The 19,681-nt window shown below is 38.7% G+C and overlaps 2 protein-coding genes across 3 annotated transcripts; one reads left to right on the forward strand and one right to left on the reverse strand.

Moving 5' to 3' along the window:
• The first annotated feature begins 187 nt into the window (after nucleotides 1–187).
• On the forward strand, nucleotides 188–14,893 carry grwd1 (glutamate-rich WD repeat containing 1). The gene is made up of 7 exons (XM_024267288.2): nucleotides 188–473; nucleotides 548–665; nucleotides 9,299–9,458; nucleotides 9,552–9,762; nucleotides 10,738–10,883; nucleotides 11,402–11,593; nucleotides 13,557–14,893. The coding sequence occupies exons 1-7, from the start codon at nucleotides 272–274 to the stop codon at nucleotides 13,863–13,865; spliced, it is 1,338 nt and encodes a 445-aa protein (XP_024123056.1). The 5' UTR covers nucleotides 188–271; the 3' UTR covers nucleotides 13,866–14,893.
• A 106-nt stretch (nucleotides 14,894–14,999) lies between these two features.
• Nucleotides 15,000–17,763, reverse strand: cdc42ep5 (CDC42 effector protein (Rho GTPase binding) 5). 2 transcript variants are annotated; one of them, XM_024267291.2, is made up of 2 exons: nucleotides 17,257–17,763; nucleotides 15,000–16,634 (listed from the first exon to the last, which is right to left on the reverse strand). In XM_024267291.2, exon 2 carries the CDS (start codon nucleotides 16,630–16,632, stop codon nucleotides 15,775–15,777), a length of 858 nt encoding a protein of 285 aa, XP_024123059.1. In that variant the 5' UTR covers nucleotides 16,633–16,634; nucleotides 17,257–17,763; the 3' UTR covers nucleotides 15,000–15,774. The 2 variants fall into 2 exon arrangements, with proteins under 2 accessions (XP_024123059.1, XP_024123058.1); XM_024267290.2 differs by having other exon boundaries at nucleotides 17,253–17,751.
• Nucleotides 17,764–19,681: the final 1,918 nt, after the last annotated feature.

Consider the following 19,681-nt stretch of genomic DNA (forward strand, 5'->3'; position numbering starts at 1 on the left):
AATAAGCAATGAATCATCAGAAACGGATATGCTTTTGAGACAAGTGTGACTGAAGATTTGTGTGAGAAATCCCTGTTATCTCCGGTCATGATTGAGAATCCGTTCTGAGTTTTCCTGGCAGCACAGGACCAGCAGCCAAAGAGGTCAGCTGAATTCCCGTAAACGACTGGGGGGAGAGGGGAAAGGGGGAACGCTGCCCAGCCAGCAGACGAAGAGGTGCTTTAACCACGTGGCCGCTCACTCAGCGTCAAACCGGAAGTACAATACCAAGATGTCCGCGCCCGGAGAACACGCGCCTGGTGAAGAAGAGGAGGAGATGGACGAAGCGGGCAGCGATGGAGGAGAAGAAATGGAAGAAGAAGGGGATGGGGAAGAAAAGAAGATATATGTGCCCGGGATAGAGCCGCTTCAGGCCGGGGAGGAGCTGGAAATGGACCGCTCCGCGTACCGCATGTACCACGAGTGTCAAACAGGCGAGTTGACGCAGGTAAACAAAGGCGCGTGTGCACACTTTCAGCTAGCATTAAATGTTTTTGCGTTTCTTCAGGTTCTCCATGTTTGAGCTTCGATGTGGTGAAGGATGGAGACGGGGAAGGAAGGGGGCAGTTTCCTCTGTCCATGCTGCTGTGCGCGGGCACGCAGGCCGACACCGCTCAGAAGAACAGGTACCGGCCAAAATAAAGCAAACTTTATTGATCCGCAGCAATAAAAAAATTACAAGAGCAAAGGTCATAAATTCACTCCCACGGACAAACATATTGCAGATAAAATTTAAATGTTTACTGTGTGTTGCGCTTTAATCTACGGTGGCCCTGAAGTTCAAATCACATCTGTAAATCCCTCAAAGCAAAAAACGTAAAAAAAAAATAAATAAAAAAAAAATACAAACCAAAACTAAACTCCACAAACTAAAACTAAATTCCAGAAACCAAAACAACATTCCAGAAAATAAAACAAGTTTTAAAAAAAGAAATGGAATACAATTAAACCTTTTGGCAAACAAAAGTAAATTCCAGTAAAAAAATAGGGTGTTAAGGGGAAAAAAAACTATGATCACAATAACGATTTATATTACAATATACCAAAATAAAGTATACTTTCAGTTATTCTCTGGGGGGGAAATGACAAAAATGTCATACTTTTCTTATACCGGTACTTTATTATTTAACTGAATAGTTACAAATGATAAACATTTTATAAAGAGCACAACAATTTCCAGTTTCTTAATAGGAAAACACGTCTTTGCACAAAATTCCAGCAATAAAAAAGAAACAATTAAAAACGATAGAAGAGAAATTTTTTAGATTTTTGCCCACACGATATGTATTGCTCCAGTAAGAAAAAATAAATAAATCCCCAGAAAAGGTAAATACTATGTGACATCACTGACTGGATAGCATTTGTCAATCATTTTAACTGAAAGTTATTTGGCTTGAAGCCATACTGGATCTGCTCCACACACTAATCATAAAACTTTTACAAGTATGCAGACATTAAAGATGCATTTGAAACAACTCCAAGGTCAAAAATCAAACGTCATCATCCAATCAGCAATGTACCATATTACCAGCTTATTATTTTTATTTTTTTAACATTTAATTTTGATTTCTGAAAAATACTTTTATATTTCAAATCTTTTATTTTTTATTTTCTTTCATTCTGGGGGGGATTTTGTTTTGTTTTCTAAATTGTAATATTGTTTTTATTATTATTTGTTTTTCTTTTTTAATTGTTGTGGTCTTTTATATGTTTTTGCACTTCAGGGCCACCGTAGTCCTCTCTGCAGTGATGTGTTGTGAAGTCTGAGAACTGGGTAGCATTCTTTCCTGGAGGGCATCAAAGTGTAAATGTGTCTGAGCCTCCATAGAGTTCAGGGGGTGGATGTCAGTTTTGTCTACACCCATATCCAGCACCTTCTCAATGGACTTCAAATCTCCTCTGCAGATAGAAGTAACTTTAGCCTCATTTGTATATACTTATATATAATACAAAAACAAGGACATTTGTGTTTAGCATATGGGCATTATGACAGAAAAGTTCCCAGATCTCATTTGCAAACAGCAGCTCACTCTGACAACTGGTGTCTAATGTTTGCTGGATTTAAATTAAAATGTAAAGATATTTAGGCAATTTAAGAGTTAAAAATGGCAGCAACAAGAGTATCAGTGCCTCAGAACCATTTACAGCCACAACAGCATGGTAACCCCTCCTCATGTTGGTGACGCTGTTGTGTAACAGCCTTTCCGTCCTCCTACCAGCTTTTGTTCCACATCAGTCAACTTGGATGTTTTTGTCGCTGGTTTATTTCTAACTGACCACAACCCAGTAGGAGCCACAAAGCCTGATTTCACCCTTGAGGGAAAGAAGACTCTGATTTGTATTTATGTTATTACTGCTATTATGGTCCATAAAAATTAACATTTTTTTTAGGCATACCGGTAAGTTAAAAAAAAAAAAAAACTTTTATCGCAATATAAAATAGGTTCACATGACGTCCTTTCAAAATAAAAGACACCCTATGTCACATAGAATCATCTTAGTGCAGAAATTGTTGCAGTAAATAGTGTAATGTAAACATTTATTACAAAAAAATAACCCACAATTATACTTTTTGTGATTCATCTGAGTCGTCAATTTTCAAATCTAACTTGCCAAAATAAATAAGAGATAAAGTGAACTCTAGCATATATTTTAGCACTGAATTTTTTACTTTTTTTTTTTTTACTGAAAAATCCTCCTTCTAATTTGGTGCGCTTTAATCCTGACCTCCAATTGATTTTTTTCGTGGCACACAGTGCACAAAAATCTGTCAAAATGTTTTAATATTGTAATATATACTGTCCTTCAACAGTTTCTGAATGAGTTTAATACATTTTAGTTTGTTTTTACTTTAGTACTCACTTACTTTTAACGTTGTAGTTACTTTTTCTTTAACCAGATCCACAATGGAGGAGCCACTGGTTCCAGACTGCAACAGCACTATACATAGTCTAGGTGTGGATATATATTTTTTAATTTAAACCTTTCTGTTTCACCTCACAAATTTACATTCTTTAAAATTTCGGTGCCATTAACAGGAAATCCATATTTTTTAAAGTATTATCAAGGAATGCACGTTTTCTTACTTTTTGTACTATTTTTATACCAATGCTAGACTTCTATTAAAACCTTTAATTGCATGATTTCTTCTGATAATCGCAATGCTAACTGCAACATTTAATGATGAAACTAAACATATCTAACTGCAAGATTTTAATTTGAAATGTAGTTTTTTTGCTGGGAAAAAGAAGATAATATTGTTTTCTTCAAAATCCAAATCAGAACATAACAACCATTTTCTGAATAACAAGATAGTAATATTTAATCTTTTTTCTTAATTCAATTACATGTTTTGTTAAGGTGACTTCTGTAGTCCTTGTTTTTCTGAAATGAAAAACTGAATTGATAAAATAGATATTTGATGCATGTATAAGGACAGGTCGTCTTTAGTGTTTTGGAACCAAAAGTGGAGCATTTTCTACCAGACTAGAATCTACAAATTTGATTGTAAAGCATCTTTAATAAGAGCAGTGAGAGTAAAACCTTCTTCTGTATGAAAACCATAACTACCCAACAGTATTGTGCTTATTAAATGTTATATCTGATAATAATTATTATTGTAATTGCGTATATTTTTTGTTCTTTAGCTAAAGCTCAAGCGTTTACAACATTTATCTTAGATTATTCTAACAAATATTTGTCGTTAAAACAGATTTCTGTCATTGTTTAACTCTAAAAACTGAATACAGTCTGATCCCAATACAGGAGCTTTACTGACATTAATAATTGTGGCCTAGTAAATGTCAGCTTTCAATTTCTGTTATCAATAAATTGAATTAATATATCTTTTCACATTTTTGTGAAAGCTAAATAACACGAGCAACCACAAAAAGTAGGGTGATCAGAAATTAAACATAAGTAAGCATTGGAATACTTTAAAATAAAATTACTTAAGCAGAAATACATGTAAGATATCCAATAATTACTCAGGATTAAACTCCACAGTTCATGTCTTTATTGTAGATTTTTTATTTGTAGGATGAAAATACAGATTTGACCTGTTTAAAAAAAATAAGAATAAACTTTGAATCTGATACTGTGGCCTCTGGAATTATTTTATTGTCGGTATTCAAACAAAGTCTTCGAGCACACCTAAATCCAGGTCTTCTTTGCAGTCAAAACAGTAAAATTAAAGTTAAACATTTATCAACCTCTGCTTCATCTGTTCGGGTCAGTGGCTTTGCTCCTTAACTACCACTTTAATAATTAAGCTCAAGTAAAAGACTACTTAAAAAATAAAACCGTGACGCCATGGTTTTGGTGTCGGCGTGACAGAAATCTCCAGAAGGAACGCCGTACTTTGATAAATACAGTTTATGGTTGGTGTCCACAACTTAAAAAAAAACATGTTTGGAAGTACAAAGCAGCCTGAACACTCAAACCCACATTTTTGAAATGATTGCTGTGACCAACCCCGTTTTTCTTGAGTTATGTAATGAAAGGAATGGTAATTAGATGTCACTGAACAACATTTTGAACTGACAGATGTGAAGCTCGAGCTGTGCGACACGGAGGATCTTTACAGAGGAGTTATTCAAAGTCAATGTTTACGTCGGTTTGTAGTTTTACTTAACGATTTAGAAGGCTACAGGAGGCCCAAAAACTAACTAATGTTTGAGCTCCAAAAGAAGATTGAGAAAATAATCTGTTTGAATACCAACTTCTTTTAGATCCTGGAAGCCTTCAGGATTTATCCTCTAGGATAAAGTCCAGTTGTGCATTGATAACCCACCATAAAGTTTCTCTTTCAATTTTGCCAGGCGATTGAGACCGCCATAGAAAGTGACATTTTATCACACTCCTCTGCAGTCTGTGCTCCTATCTCAGGGGTCGGCAACCTTTAACAGTAAAAGAGCCATTTGGGCTCATTTTCTACTGATCAAAACCTAGAAGGAACCTTTAAAAAATTTGGATTTGCATTCATAACCATCTTTTTTTTTTATATGAATTATGTTTATTTTTTGGGACGAACAAAAGGAAAAATATAAAAATAAACTAGCATTTCTCAATATGGGATTTTTTTAAAACATTTTTACCTTTAGTAGAGGCCAAATTAGCGAAAAAGATCGTTGTCTAACTACTAGCTGAACTCTAAATTAGCATAAAATTCCTCAGTAAATTAAATCAGCCAAAAATGTTAGCATGTTCCTAAAACAAAATTCAAACTCTAAATTAGCCTAAACACTCCAATAAATAATAAATTGGCCAAAAATGTTAGCATATTGCTAAAATATCAGCTTCACTCCAAACTTGCATGAATAATTTTATTAGAAATAAAAAAAAAAAAGCTAGCTCGTTGCTCAATTCCTAGCTGAACTCCTAAATGGCCTTAAATTCATCAGTAAACTAAATTAGTCAAAAAAGTTAGCCTAGTTCTAAAATAGAAGCTAAACTCTAAATTATCCCAAAAATTTCAGTAGATAACAAATTAACTTAAAACATCAGCATGTTGCTAAATTATTAGCTAAACCCCAAATTAGCATAAAATTCCTAAAACATCAGCATGTTGCTAAATTATTAGCTAGACCCCAAATTAGCATAAAATTCCTCAAAAGCTAAATTAGTCAAAAATTATAGCCTGTTGATAAAATAGAATCTAAACTCTAAATTAGCCTAAAAACCCCAGTAGAAAACATTAGCCAAAATGTTAGCATGTTGCTAAAATAACATCTCCAAACTTTTGAAAATTATTATTTTATTTTTCTTCAGCCACATGGAGAGATAAAAGAGCCACATGTGGCTCTGGAGCCGCAGGTTGCAGACCCCTGTCCTATCTGAACCCCCCAAAATCCCCGTCAAACTGAACAGAATCCAGTGTGCTCTTTCTGCATCACAGTTCACCTGTCACAGTCTCACTGATTCTTTCAGTACAGTAATGCAGGCTTATTTTTTTCTATTCTGTGTCCTGATTGGCTGGAGGCCATGTCAATCAATCTTCTACATGCTATATGTTTACCTTTATACACACCTCAGACTCGCATCAGAGAAGACAAAAGTCATACAGCCCTCACAAGAAAAAATTGGGGATGGTGTAGAACTGTAGATTCTTCTCTTTTTAATACTATACATTTAGTTTTATTAAGTAACACATTCATAATGCATCTCACAAGTGTAGTTTGATCAAATCTCTTTGTATAAATATGAAGGTGGGGTGCAAGTTCCAGGAAATGGCAGACTGATGCATTTCCTTTTTAAATGATCATTATTCTACCTTACTAACAATACAAGTGTTCATTAGATGACAAGCAGCAAAAGGAGGAGTAGACAGGAAAAGATCAATGTTTTTATTGCTAATTATTAATTAATAAGTTTAAAAACAACTCTGAATATGATCAATTATTCAAATGTACAGTTAAATATTTGGATTCACATTTCTATAAACCATTATAAGCTGTATATCTATTTTAATGAAATGCTATCTAGTCACACAGTAAATACAACAAATGATTTTTTAATTTGTTGTTTCCATACAAATAATGCACTATAGTTACTGTTATACATATCATTTCAAATTTAAATTACAGACCCATGAAAAGAATAGAATAGAATAAAACTGTATTGACTCCATAAAGGGGAAATTATATAGTTGTTTTTATATAAGTTGTTCTGAAAGAGGTTCTAAATACATAAAACAATTGTCATCAACAATCTAGAGGGAGTTATTTTCTCTATAGTAGCTTGATTAAAATGATTTGATTTGATCAGTGAACAAATAAATTAACTAGCTATATGACCTGCAGTATTGCTACTGTGAATGTTGTAAGCTGAATGCTGGAAATGCTGAAACTTATGGGTGAAATTGCTAAAGCTGAAAGCTTGCTACAATGTTAGCTAAATGTTAAACTGGAAAAATATTTTCCAATTTAGCCAGAACAGCGAGCATAAAGCTAAAGAATTATCTAAATTCCAAATTAGCCAAAAAAAAAAAGAAATGTCTAATTTAGCCAAAACAGCTAGCGTAATGCTAAAATATTAGCTAAGTTCCAAATAAGTGGGAAACAATGAAAAAAAAAGCCATAATATCTAGCTTGTTGCCAAACTAATTGCAAAATGCCAAATTATCCCCAAAAGGAAAAAAAAAACCTTGACACTTTAGAGTGGTAATCTAAGAGTACGAGCTGAAGCTTTTTATAGTTGCCTGCAGATCCTTTAGTGAAGGCCTAAAGTCATCTGGAAAGAAGTGTCTAAGTCATGGAGAAGTGTTTTTCTTTAAATTTGTCCAAAATATATTTTAGATCATTTCAACTGTTCGGTCAGTTTCTCTCATAGCCCGACGCATCGACCGCGCTGCTGTCAGACCGTTTTTTTTTACATGAAAGTTTCTAACCAATCAGATTTTAGCGCTCACGTGTTGCTAGGTTCATGAAAGTTTCCCTTACACTCATACAGCCTGTGTTTAAACTGCTGTTTAAACCATAGCCGAATATGGACTAAATGGATTTAGCTTCAACCAATCAGAATGAGTTGGTCTCTGTAGCTTCATGAGGATGGAAGATGACATAATTGCCTCTGATTGGTGGTCAAAGCTACCAAAAGCTAATTTCTTCTGTTCTGCAGACTGTAGGCAGTAGCTGCATTTGATTTTTGCTTTAACTACTTGCTCTTTTGCAGTTAACAATAGAAGAAGGTGGAGAAGTTGATTTAGTTGCGGATTTTTTGTAAAAGCTATTCTTAAGATGGACTTTTATGGAAAAATTGGACATCGTCAAAAAAGGGGGGCCAACTAACCCCGGAGCTAGCAAGCCTGTCACAACAGAAAAATGATTTTCTCACCACATCTAACCTTCCAGTAGTTCTGTCTGGCAAGAACAGAGTTTTCGACAATGTTGAATGACAAAGGGGCCAGGATGAAAACTTCCACGCCGCCACTGAACGCATCACGGTTGTTCCGAACGCATTGAGCTGCATGAACCAGCAGGACTTCAGACAATATCATTTCTCCAGACAAAAATCAGCTTTCAAGACCATGAAAAACTAGTGTTTATCACCCTCCTCGACCCCCAGAGATTTCAGGAGCACCAGTAAAACTTTCTGCAATCATCCACAGAACTATGGAGCGCTCTTTGATCTGTCTCAGCTGAGAACAGACTGTCAGATTACATTTTGCATTAAAATCTACCGCTGATGTAGCCGGACTATCCTTCATGGATGGAGTTCATCTTTAAATAAGTTAGATTTAATTTTCAAGTTTATTGAGTTTTCCAGCATTCACACTATACTATACTACCCACTCTATCAGAATAATAGCAACCACACATTTTTTGCTAACATATTTTATGTGCATCCTTTGTTGCATCTTGGGCTGACTAGTTGAATATTGTTATATATAAAATAAAACTGACAACTCACACAAAAATTTAAAAAAAAATCAACTGCAAGTTGCAGACTACACTCATAAAAGTTAACTTTTGCACATTTTTAATAAAAAAAAAGTCATTTGTAGATATAATTCATCATAAAATACTGTCTTTAGATTTGGAAGAATGTCTTTCTGCTTAAACGATGACAGTGTGTTTGTTTTGTTAATGTGAGGTATGTACCCTCAGTGTGTCTCATCTGCACCTTCTTCCATAAAGCCATCAGTCAGTCAGAGCGACCTCTCCGTCACAGACCGACCTGTTGCTGAAAGAACATGTTGAACTGGCTGCAGAAGAAAAACAACATTTGAAAAGAATAGATGAGAGACAGGCGTTCACGGGCGCTCCCAACATTCACAAGAGTTCAGTGACGGCTCGCTCTTTAAAGACTCTGAGCCAAAGTTAGTCTGTCTCTGTGGAAAATAAAAAAAAAAAACCTGCAGTTTTCAAAATACACTGACTGTGCTTATGTGCTATTAAATTTGTTGTGCTTAATATAATAAAAGCTTCCTATTCCATACCTTATTGATCTGATTCTAGAGTGCTTTATCTTCTTCTTTTCTACCATTAGCATGCACTGATGCATGGATGAGAGACACAGACAGCAAAAAGAAAAACCACAACGCTTTTATTTCTCCACTTACCCGTTTCAGTTTTAAGAACTTGTAAAACCACACTTTGTAATTTCCCTGCTAACTCTCCCCTTGCTGGAAAATCATATAGACTCTTAAGTTCTAAAGAAAACACGATGAAGAGTTGAGCACAGGCCACAGTGTGGGTTTATGTCTTCTTTTTCTGCCACCTGCACACCTATGCATTTAAATGCATTCGACTCTTTGCAGGCTTTTGGTCATGCGCATGCACAACCTTCACGGAACGGAGAAGGAAAACGAAGAGGAGGAGAGCAGCGACGAGGAAAGTGATGAGGAGGAAGATGAGAACAAGAAGCCACAGATGGAACTGGCCATGACGCCGCACTATGGAGGAATTAACCGAGTTAGAGTAGGTTTTCCTTCATCTGCAGCAAAATAATTGTACAGATAGATGTTTATTCTATTCTTCCAAAAATACTAAGCCTTTTGTCTTTATTCTCAGGTTACTCAGTGTGGGCAGCAGTCCCTCGCTGCCGTGTGGTCAGAGAAAGGACAGGTGGAAATATTTGACCTCCGACCTCAGCTGGAAGCCATCCACAGCTCAGCTGCTATGTCTGCTTTTATCCAGCAGCAGAAAGAACCCAAACCTCTCTTTAGTTTCTCTGGACACATGAGTGAAGGCTTCGCAGTTGATTGGTCCCCCAAAGTACCCGGTAAGGGGCTCTGTCACCAACCGTTCAAGATAGAACTCAACTTCTTCTTTTAGAGCTCACATTAAGCGACAACGTTGTGCATAATCATCAGTTTGTGTTGATTCTATGGGTGTAAATTCTACCTTTAGTCGTGATTATTTAAGTACAGACAATATAGCGCTTTTTTTTCTTTTTTAAATCGTGTCAGTCTCATTTTTGTGTTACTTCCCCATCATCCATTAATTTCACGATGTGTACCTTGAAGGGTATTGACCAGGTTATACCATGGTCACTTATAAAAAAACAAATATTAAATCAGTTATTGGTACTTTAAAGTATTGTTTTTTTTAAGCGGACTATTAAAAATGTGGTGTCATGTGTTGTCATGGTAACGGCTACACCGTTTGAACCATCTTTGCTTTACTGTTCTTTTAAACATCATGTGAAGTTAAAGCTAAATTCGTTTTTGTCCAGATGAAGAATCAAAAGTTTGTTTTAAAGTCTAAATTGTCTGTGGTACCTCCTCATCTCCTTCTTCTTAAATTCTCTTAGATTCATTAATTACAAGTCATAATTAATTAATTGCACAAAAAAATGATTGCACAACAGCACTAGTTATTTCTTCTGCAAACTAATCTGTCAAATCCAAGAATGAATGAAATGTAATGTTAGTGTCCATGTGAATCTTAGTTGAAATGCTCCTGTCGACTCAGTGGAGGGTGTCTTTGGTATGACGAGAAAAAAGTATCACCCCGATTTGTGCGTGTGTAATTCATGATTTGTGTGTGTTATAGGCTTCAAGCGTATAAAACTGGCTTTTTTTGTTGTTGTTGCTTTGTCCCAAAATCCGAGCAGCACTTGTTTATAACATAACATGAAAAATGCAGGACTGTTTGTCCAGGAGCTGCTCAGGAGGGATGTGTGGTAACAGTCTGTTTTAAGGAGTTGCAGATGTAGCTTTCTTGTGGTTAAGCGTGGTGCCTGTTGTGTTTCCAGGTCGTCTCGTCAGCGGGGATTGCAAAAAGAACATCCACGTGTGGGAACCACGAGAAGGAGGCTCTGCATGGCAGATTGACCAAAGGCCTTTCAGCTCTCACAGCAAGTCTGTGGAGGACCTGCAGTGGTCGCCCACTGAAGCCACAGTAAGTGCAGCAGCGGTCATAGTGTGGGTTTGGCCAAATTGGATGGTGTTTGGTGGTCAGTGCGTTCACTTTTCAGGGGAAATTTGGTGTTTTCTTTAAGTGAAAGCCTTGAATCATTTGGCTGAACCTCATTAGAGAGCAGGACGTCTAAAGCAGCTCACCTGTTCCATACAGGGGTTTGATGGAAAGAACAGGGTGTGGTTTAGGAATGATGAACTGGAATTTAAACTAGTTCCTGGTACTACTGCTGCCAGGTGTTACCACTAACACGTGTGACTAGGGTAGTTGTTCTCACTCTCACTACCCACCAAACTAGTTTATGGATTGTTTCCAGATGTTTGCTTTTTACTTTTGGAACTTAATGAAAGTTGGCCCCAATTTCCTGTTGGATTTAGAACCCAAAAAATTTTTGTATGGAGCACAGAAAACAAACGACAGTGGTCAGAGTGATTGATGGGGTCGTACTCTGCACATATTTTACGTCTTGTTGAGTCACTGAAGGCAGGTTCTGCTTTCAGGTTTTTGCGTCATGCTCTGTGGACCAGTCTATTCGTATTTGGGATATTCGCGCCCCGCCCAATTCAATGCTTTCAGTGGACGAAGCTCACGCATCTGACGTCAACGTGATCAGCTGGAATAGGAGCGAACCATTCCTCCTGTCAGGCGGGGATGATGGGCTTCTAAAAGTCTGGGACCTGCGACAATTTAAGGTAAGATGATATTCTTGTGGTATTTCTCTGATGATGGAGGGCATATGTGAAGAAGAAATTTATATATTTTTTTATTCTGACGCCTCCACTTGTAGATGAATAATTCCACGTACGTCTTTGTTTTCCTCGTCCGGGCTGACATCTGGCTCTAAACGGCTGGATCTACAGATTCTCATCCTCAACGCGTCACATATTGGCGTTTGGTTAAGGACTACTCCGCGTGACGTTTTGGGTGTCCCCAACTCATTGTTTTTGATGTGCTCACTATTCCCATTAAATCCCAGGTCCCCAACCTCTGGGCCACAAACCGGTCCAGTACCGGGACGCGGAGCGCACCGGTACCTAAATGCGTTACCAGAGGCAAACCAGTACTGGACGCGCCCTGCGTACCAGTCCGGTACCAAGTCGGTGTCAGACGCGGTCCGGTACCAAGTTGGGTCTGATACCGCATCTGGTACCAGTTCGGGTCAGGTGGGGTTAGAGTTGTGGTATTGGGGTTTGGTACTGGACATGTCTCGAGGCCCAGGCCGCGACGGTACTAGACGAGGTACAAGATTCGGTACCGGATGCGGAATGGTCCTGGGGACACGTCTGGTACCCTAGCCCTAACCCGGGACTGGACGCAAACCAGTACCAGGTTAGGGTCCGATACCGCGCCTGGTACCGGTTCGTGTTCAGTGCCCTTAGATTACTGGGTTTGGGTACCGTTACCAGACGCATCTAGCACCGCATCCGGTACCATGTCCCGAGGGTTGCAGACCTTTGATTTCAGGAATAGTCAGCACATCCAAAATGACGAGTTTGGGACACCCAAAACATCAAAAAATGACGCGGAGGAGTCCTTAAGCAAACGTCAACATGTGACGACTTGGGCATGAGAATGTGTTTGCAGGATCGCTCCAATGTTGCTCACCAGTTTCTGTAACGCCACTAATGTTATATTGACGTTTGTGAGGGGAGGAGAGTCTGTAAACACGTCATGGGTAACAGGAAGAGGGGCCGGGGTTGCTCTGTGCCAACAGTCCCGCCCACAAATGATAGGTGAACTTCTGATGAACTACTCTGCTGAAACACAAGTTCTTTTATTTTTTTCCCAAAAGTGGCATAATAATGAAATTAACAGTCCACTTTTGAATTAAATGAAAAGATGTTCTTAGGGGACTTTAGTGTTTTAGTAGCAATGACAACAACAACAAAAAAATCTGTTGCACAGGATTGCCATTAAGTGATAATTAACTGACCTGAACGGTATTTCTTCCCTCGTCACAACAACCCATTAAACTTGCTAAATAGAAAACTATGTAATTACGCCATAAAATAATCTCCCAGATTATTGCAGAAACTGTGGTTTGACCCATCCCTAAAGATTCTATAAGAATAGTTTTCATGACATTCTAGACATTATGTGTTAAGATCTTTATGTGACCATTGTGAGCCCAGCCGTTATACTACCCTATCATACAGCAGGACTATGGTTGTGTTGTTTTGCTCTCTTGATTTAACTATAATATAACTATAACCATGTGATGTGGAAATTTATCCACTGAGGGTTATCTTATATTATCTGATCTTATCTTATCTTCAACTTGGAGAGTTTCCTCTGGGTCAGTGTCCACAGTGAAATGAGGGAAAAAGGTCAAACTGTGTAAATGCCAGGCTGACATTTACAGGCCTCTTGATCTGCATTTTCAGAATTGCAGCTGAAGAAGCTCAAGTCTGGCTCCTAAGGGCAGCAAATAGTAAATGGACAGTGAGGCATATGGCTCTTCTGGGTCTGCAATATAAGACAGCACTAACCTGTAAAAGGTTTAAAAGCAAACAATAGAAATATATCATTCTTGGGGAAGACATAAAAGTGAGTGAGAATAGGAGAAATGTGGATTTGATTAGCAGTTTCGAGTGAGGAGTAAAATGGAAACATTTGTGGGATTCTGTGTAACCTGAGAAATATTCTACCTTGCAGACCGGTCGTCCGGTGGCGAACTTCAAGCAGCACAGCGCCCCCATCACCTCAGTGGAGTGGAGCCCCGCAGACTCCAGCGTGTTCGCCGCCTCCGGAGCGGACGACGTGGTCAGCCAGTGGGACCTGTCGGTGGAGTCGAGCGACGTGGGCGCCCGGGTGGAGGGGCTGAAGGATCTTCCCCCGCAGCTCCTGTTCCTGCACCAGGGTCAGTCCGAGATCAAGGAGATCCACTGGCATCCGCAAATCCCCGGCGTCATGATCTCCACGGCCCTGTCAGGGTTCAACGTGTTCAGGACGATCTCGGTGTAATCATTTCACTTTTAGTAGGACTCTAACTACTGTCTGACGGGTTAGATGTTTGTTTATCCCGTTTCCATGAGTACAGATGTATCCCTGGAGCATAAAAACATGGATTGTGAAAGCGTGAGCATGCACATGCACCACTCTTTTTCCCTGCAAATAAATTCCAATCTATGCCGATACAAAAACATGCATGCACGAATAGTAACCTTTCAATGACCTTGTAATAATGTACATAGCATATCTATGTAATTTGTAAGACATCCCTGGTATTAAGCGTTACAGATTTACAAATATTTTAGTCTTCTCCTGCTCTTTGCCTCATATACAATGCTAAGAATTTTTGTTGTAGTAGAACATAAAAGTTTCTTAAAACATGATCCCAAATGTTTGACTTTTACTTACTGTAATGCATCCATCTTCAGCCAGCATCTCCAGAGACTTGAAGAACAAAACGAGCGTCCTCCTAAATCCAGTTTGCCCCAAAGCCTCATCAAAGGAGATTTATTTGTTCAATTTTCAACAGAATTTTGTCAATTTGTTGAGCTGTAAAGATCAAATCCAGAATCTAACTTGGATGTTCGTAGTCGTCAGAATCACAATGGCAACACAGCCTCGCCGTGTTCATTGGTGGATCCAAAAATGAAACCTGAAACTGCATTATGTAAGGAAGATGCTGCTCTGCACAGACAAGCCGCAGATGGTAATCTGATTTTAAGAGTTTACGTTTCTGATAGTTCACTTATAGATAAGATTATACTCTCCTATCTGCTAAATGTGGTCTGAAAGTGTGATAAAGAGGAGAGGGGCGAGTCCAAATTAAACTTTTAGTGCTCCTTGTATTATATTTTTGGCTTTAAGTGTTTTTTAGACTCACATTTGGTAAGTAAAAATATTTCAGGGTTATGGTAGCATTGCTCAGTAAATCATAAAAAGAAGAATTAGCCCTTCCAGACTGGATGTTTTCAAGAAAATGGGTGCGGCGACTCTGTTTTAGCTATACTTAGTTCCCAAATAAATATTTGGTGATGACATAACAATGTGATGCTCTTTGCTTTTTCCACTCCCACTAAAGCCCAAATCCTCCGATTTCTGAACATTTCTGCAGAGAAACCCTGGCAAGTTCTATTTAATCCCAATAACTGCTTTATTGTTTTCTCTGTAGTCATCTATAGGATAAAAACAGACATTTTTTTTAGCAGAATGCTATCTTTTACAGCATTGTGAAATTATTTTAAGCAAAAAAAAAAAGGTTTACAGGTAGAATGTATCTACAAAACAAACATATATCCCATGATTGTCTTTGCCAGCCCATCCCGCCAAGAAGAAGTGATCAAGCATAAACAAAAACACCTGATTTGGAATGTACCAAATTCACAAAGACTTATGAAGACTGTCTCTGAGGACTAAAGCTTTCAAACAGATGAAAACAAAAAAAGTAACAATTATGACTTTAAAGACACTTGACAGCATGTAGTCCAATAGGAAACAGCTCCCTTTAAGGCACATAAAAGTTCTATAAACAGTGCTAACTGTGTACAGATTACATATCAGATATAAGACAAAAAAAGACCTTATTTTACTGAGACCGAAATACAAACTTTACACAGCGCTGCAGTCTGGGAGTGAAGCTGCAGCTGAATGAAAGTCAAAAGTGCTACAATCTTTTCACTGATTACACACAATGTCATTTTTTGTTTATAAAGTCATCGGGACGTCTGTGACCTTTGCAGCTAAAAGTTTTCCAGTTGAGGAGTATTGTGCTTGTAGTCCTTTTACATAAAGTTTGAGAACAGATCGGTTTTGTCTAAGTCTCCTTCTCGCATGATACTTGGGTGATGTGTTCAGAAAATACAGAATACTTATTTTTTTACTTAACAGTACTGATATGTTTTTAAAGAGGAGTATTAGCCATCTCCTATAGGCCAATTTCATCATCAAATTCGTCTTCAAATGTGTAGCCTCTTCCTGCCTCCTCCTCCTCTTCCTCTGAGTCAGTCTCTGAGTGGCCACTGTCCAGCCTCCTCCTGTCCAGCGGAGCGTCTTCTGCCGAGCTGTGTGATGAAGCCGGGCTGGGCGGTAAATCTACTTTGTGATTGGCCAGCTTGGCTTCACCGATCTGAGTTTCACCTCTGGTTGGACTCAGGGAACCAGGCGGATCTTCATCCAGACAATCAAAGGCTCGCCCTTCGTCCTCTTCAGACGCCTGGCGAATGATCTCCTCGCGCTTGTCGCTGAATCGGACCTTTGGCCGTAAGCCCTTCGGCTTGATCCCGTTCTCATCCGGTATTCTGCCGTCTCCCGCGTGGGTTCCATCACCGTTTACGTCCATCTTCGTGGCCATCTTCATGTCCCCTTTGTACTGCTTTACCTCCATAAAGGAGCCGCTTTGGGGGCTCAACACATTGTCACTGTTTGAGTCAAGCGCTAAACCGTCCATAACTCCCAATACATCCCCGAGCATTGACGGACCCAGGTCCAGATCCAAGTCCAGGTCCAGGGTTAGTGAAGACTCTGAATCGGAGCGCTTGAGCTGATTGTCCTCTGGGCTTCCAGGAACATCCGTATGGAGGCCACTGTGGTTGACCGCTAACTCCGGCTCCGCAGCTGGCTGGTCAGGAGTGGCCGAACTTGGGTCCACTTTGGACAGGAACGAGGTGTCGCCAAAGGCGTCCCCACCTCTCCCGATGTGCATGGTGTGTCGAAAGTCCCCCAAAGGGGCCGAGATCATGGTAGGGTCGAGGCGAGGGGCCCGGGATGATTTGTGGAGCGGCATGGCTGTAAGAGAAACGCGAAGAGCATAAAACCACAACATTATTTGACCTCACACGGCGTAAAAAGAACACAAAAATGAGATAGCCCTCTTAACTTCCTGATAAACGCTCCAGTTGTGAAATGTAGGGAAGCGTTGAGCATTTTGGCACCGGTGGGCCTGTGAAGGCCATGCTGAAACTTGCACCTAAAGCTGACTGAGCAGCATTAGCACATACTTTTCTTTACCCTCAGGGAAGAAGGCAGACAAAAACAAGACAGTGTCCTCTTCAAGAGGAAATATGGGCTTTAAAAGTGTTTTTTAAGGGGGGGGTATCCATCTGGATGCCAAAGAAATCACATTAAACTAATAACTAAACTTTAAAAAGTGGTCTTTATAAGCCTCCTACTATATTTAACAACTGTTTGCTGTGTCCAAAGCAGGAGAAGCTCATTTGGTAGGGGAGGGGGCTTCCAGAACCACCACCCCCCTAGACACAATAATGGTTTATACCTAAAGTAACTGCTCCGTGGACTAACTTTAGTTTGACCGCTGAAAACACTCTGCCATTAGGTGAATATCAGGAGCGGCGCCGTTTACCAGATAAACGTAATAATACAATAAAGTTTTACAAAGTTACTTACTGACTTGTAAAGCGTGTTTTCTTCTCTTTGGTTGACTCTCCCTTCTGTGTCCAACTTTTTCATCTGGCTTTCTGCGCCTCGCTCCGTTTTTCCCTCGCGCCTCTCCCGCCGTCGTGTGAATTCTCGATGTCGTTTCTTTTTTTTTTTTTTTTTTCCTCGTCTTTCCAGAGGGATGGGCGCGCGCGCGCTGAGGAAGTGACGCGACGTTCTCGAGCCACAGCTGGATCAGAGCTCTGCCTCAGACCTCAGACCGCAGGCATGCCAACCAGCTCACTCCCCAGCCCTTCAGATCACCGCTTTTTAATGGCTGTTATTAGCAGGTTTAGCTGAGAGGAGGCTTTTGGAAGAAACAGTTTTCATAATAGTATCCAAATTATTTTTTAGATTTATTTAATAGCTTCATAATTAATTTGGGGTTAAGATAAAACACAATAAATTCACACACATTCCTTTAAAAATGCAAAACAGGATGTTGATTTATGTTAAATAAAATATTGGTGAAATCCGCCTTACTTTTTAATCTAATTACTTTTTTTCCAACATTTTTTTACTTCAATTTTTCAAAGAAGGCTCATTTCATAGAAAATGTAATTAAGCATTTGAATTTATGAACACAATAAAACCTTTTGACCAAATAATTTCAGAAACATCACCCCTACAGTTTCTCAAATGACCTATCTCCCTTTTGTATACTACTTGATAACTTTTTATAGAGAGAATTTTTAAAAAGACACGTTTAAATATTTATCTACTAAAAAATAATTGTTGAAAATATGTCTCTGCACCTATACAAGATGAAATTGAGACAAAATAGATTTATTTGTATTTATCTTTGTGGGGATATTTTAATAAGGGTGTGTATTAAAGAGTTTGCCGATACGATACATATCCCGATATGTGTCTCATGATACGATACATATTGTGAAATGTCCCAGAACAGTTTTTCACGTTTTTAAATAATTTGACTTAAAAAAAATCCACCAGAATATTAATATGTTTTGATTGCTTCAGTCATTCTTATCTGATCTGATGAGACTGGCAGCAATGTAGTACAGAGTTTCGGTTTGGTATCCCAAGTAAAAACTAGTACATGTCTCCTAACCACAAAAAACACGAGTCGGACTGAACTTTTACCAGCCTGGTGTTGTCCTGGTGTGGTGTAGAGTTGCTCAAAGAGGCTGCTGTCAACTAGTGGTTGGTGAAAAGCAAAAATAAGACATTTTAGGACTTTCCTATATAATTGATTAAATAGTATCGCCAAACAAAAAATCGTGATATATTGTCAAAATGATTTCTCCCCACACCCCTGTTTTCAATGTAACTTTTTAAGGTATTATTGACATTCCAAGCAGCATAAAGCATGAAAACGCTACGTCAGTGCAGGCAAGCATAGTTTCACAATGAATTATTAGAAGCGGTTGCATTAAAATACACAGCAATTATGTTGTCATTTATGGAAACCATTGGATGAAGTAAAATACCACACATGGCTCCACCTAGTCTGCAGCATCATATTTTCAAGGGGAGGTTGCTCCATAGTTGCTTGAGATAGCAAACAACATTGCCAGTGAAGTTACTAAAACATCCTCTTGAAGAAACACAGAAAATTTGGATTCATACCGACAATGGGAGAGGAGAACGTGTAACCCAAACTTCCCCCAAGGGTTAAAAAGAAAGAACTCCCAGTTATGCAAACAATGGTGCTGGGGAAGGAGTCATTGTTTGTGAAGTATTGTATGCATATTTGAGTGATGATGTGCCTGCAAAGGCATCATGAGAAGTTTTTCAGGTTATTCAAGGTGCATTCAGGTGATGCCATATGTTTGATGTGTTGTTAGAGAATCAAGAGTAAACGGTATATTGTACCTGTAGATATGAAAGCTTAAATGCTGAAGTCAAACCATTACAAATATTTTTATTGAACACTCTGTTTGGGTTGTTTTTACTTTTTATTGTGTCCACACACAGAGATAATATTCATTTTAATGTTTTAAGCAAAATAAAACAAAATAGACAGAAAATTAAGCTTATTACTATAGATAAGGGTTTGAATTTACAGAGTTTTAGATATTCATTAAAAGCAAATATAAGAAAATATCGTCTTCACTGAAAGGACTTTTGTGTTTTTTTGGTATTTGTGTGGGAGACTCTCTGACAGGAAATGACTTTCCTCCCTTTTGACACACACTCCAGAAAACACACACAGAATGTCATACAAACAGATATCCTGCAGCTGTGCATGTTTCACAGGAAGGCAAAGAGGAAAGGGGGGGTCTGCTCAAGATCCGTGGATTTTGAAAACTATGTAAATTACATTGACTGGCTAAAGTAATACTTGTCCACACCCACAAATGTGGGTAACCGTAAACTGTTTCACACACGCTCTGCCGCTCTGAATCCTATAAAAGGCTCCATGAGAGCATGCAAAT

This window comes from Oryzias melastigma, linkage group LG16 (genome assembly GCF_002922805.2).
Source record: "Oryzias melastigma strain HK-1 linkage group LG16, ASM292280v2, whole genome shotgun sequence".
Taxonomy (NCBI): domain Eukaryota; kingdom Metazoa; phylum Chordata; class Actinopteri; order Beloniformes; family Adrianichthyidae; genus Oryzias; species Oryzias melastigma.

Coding starts and splice junctions, on each gene's coding strand:
- grwd1 (XM_024267288.2), top strand. CDS start 272: ATGTCCGCGCCCGGAGAACACGCGCCTGGTGAAGAAGAGGAGGAGATG. Junction 474..547: donor GTACCACGAGTGTCAAACAG/GCGAGTTGACGC, acceptor GCGTTTCTTCAG/GTTCTCCATGTTTGAGCTTC. Junction 10,884..11,401: donor GGTCGCCCACTGAAGCCACA/GTAAGTGCAGCA, acceptor TTCTGCTTTCAG/GTTTTTGCGTCATGCTCTGT.
- cdc42ep5 (XM_024267291.2), bottom strand. CDS start 16,632: ATGCCGCTCCACAAATCATCCCGGGCCCCTCGCCTCGACCCTACCATG.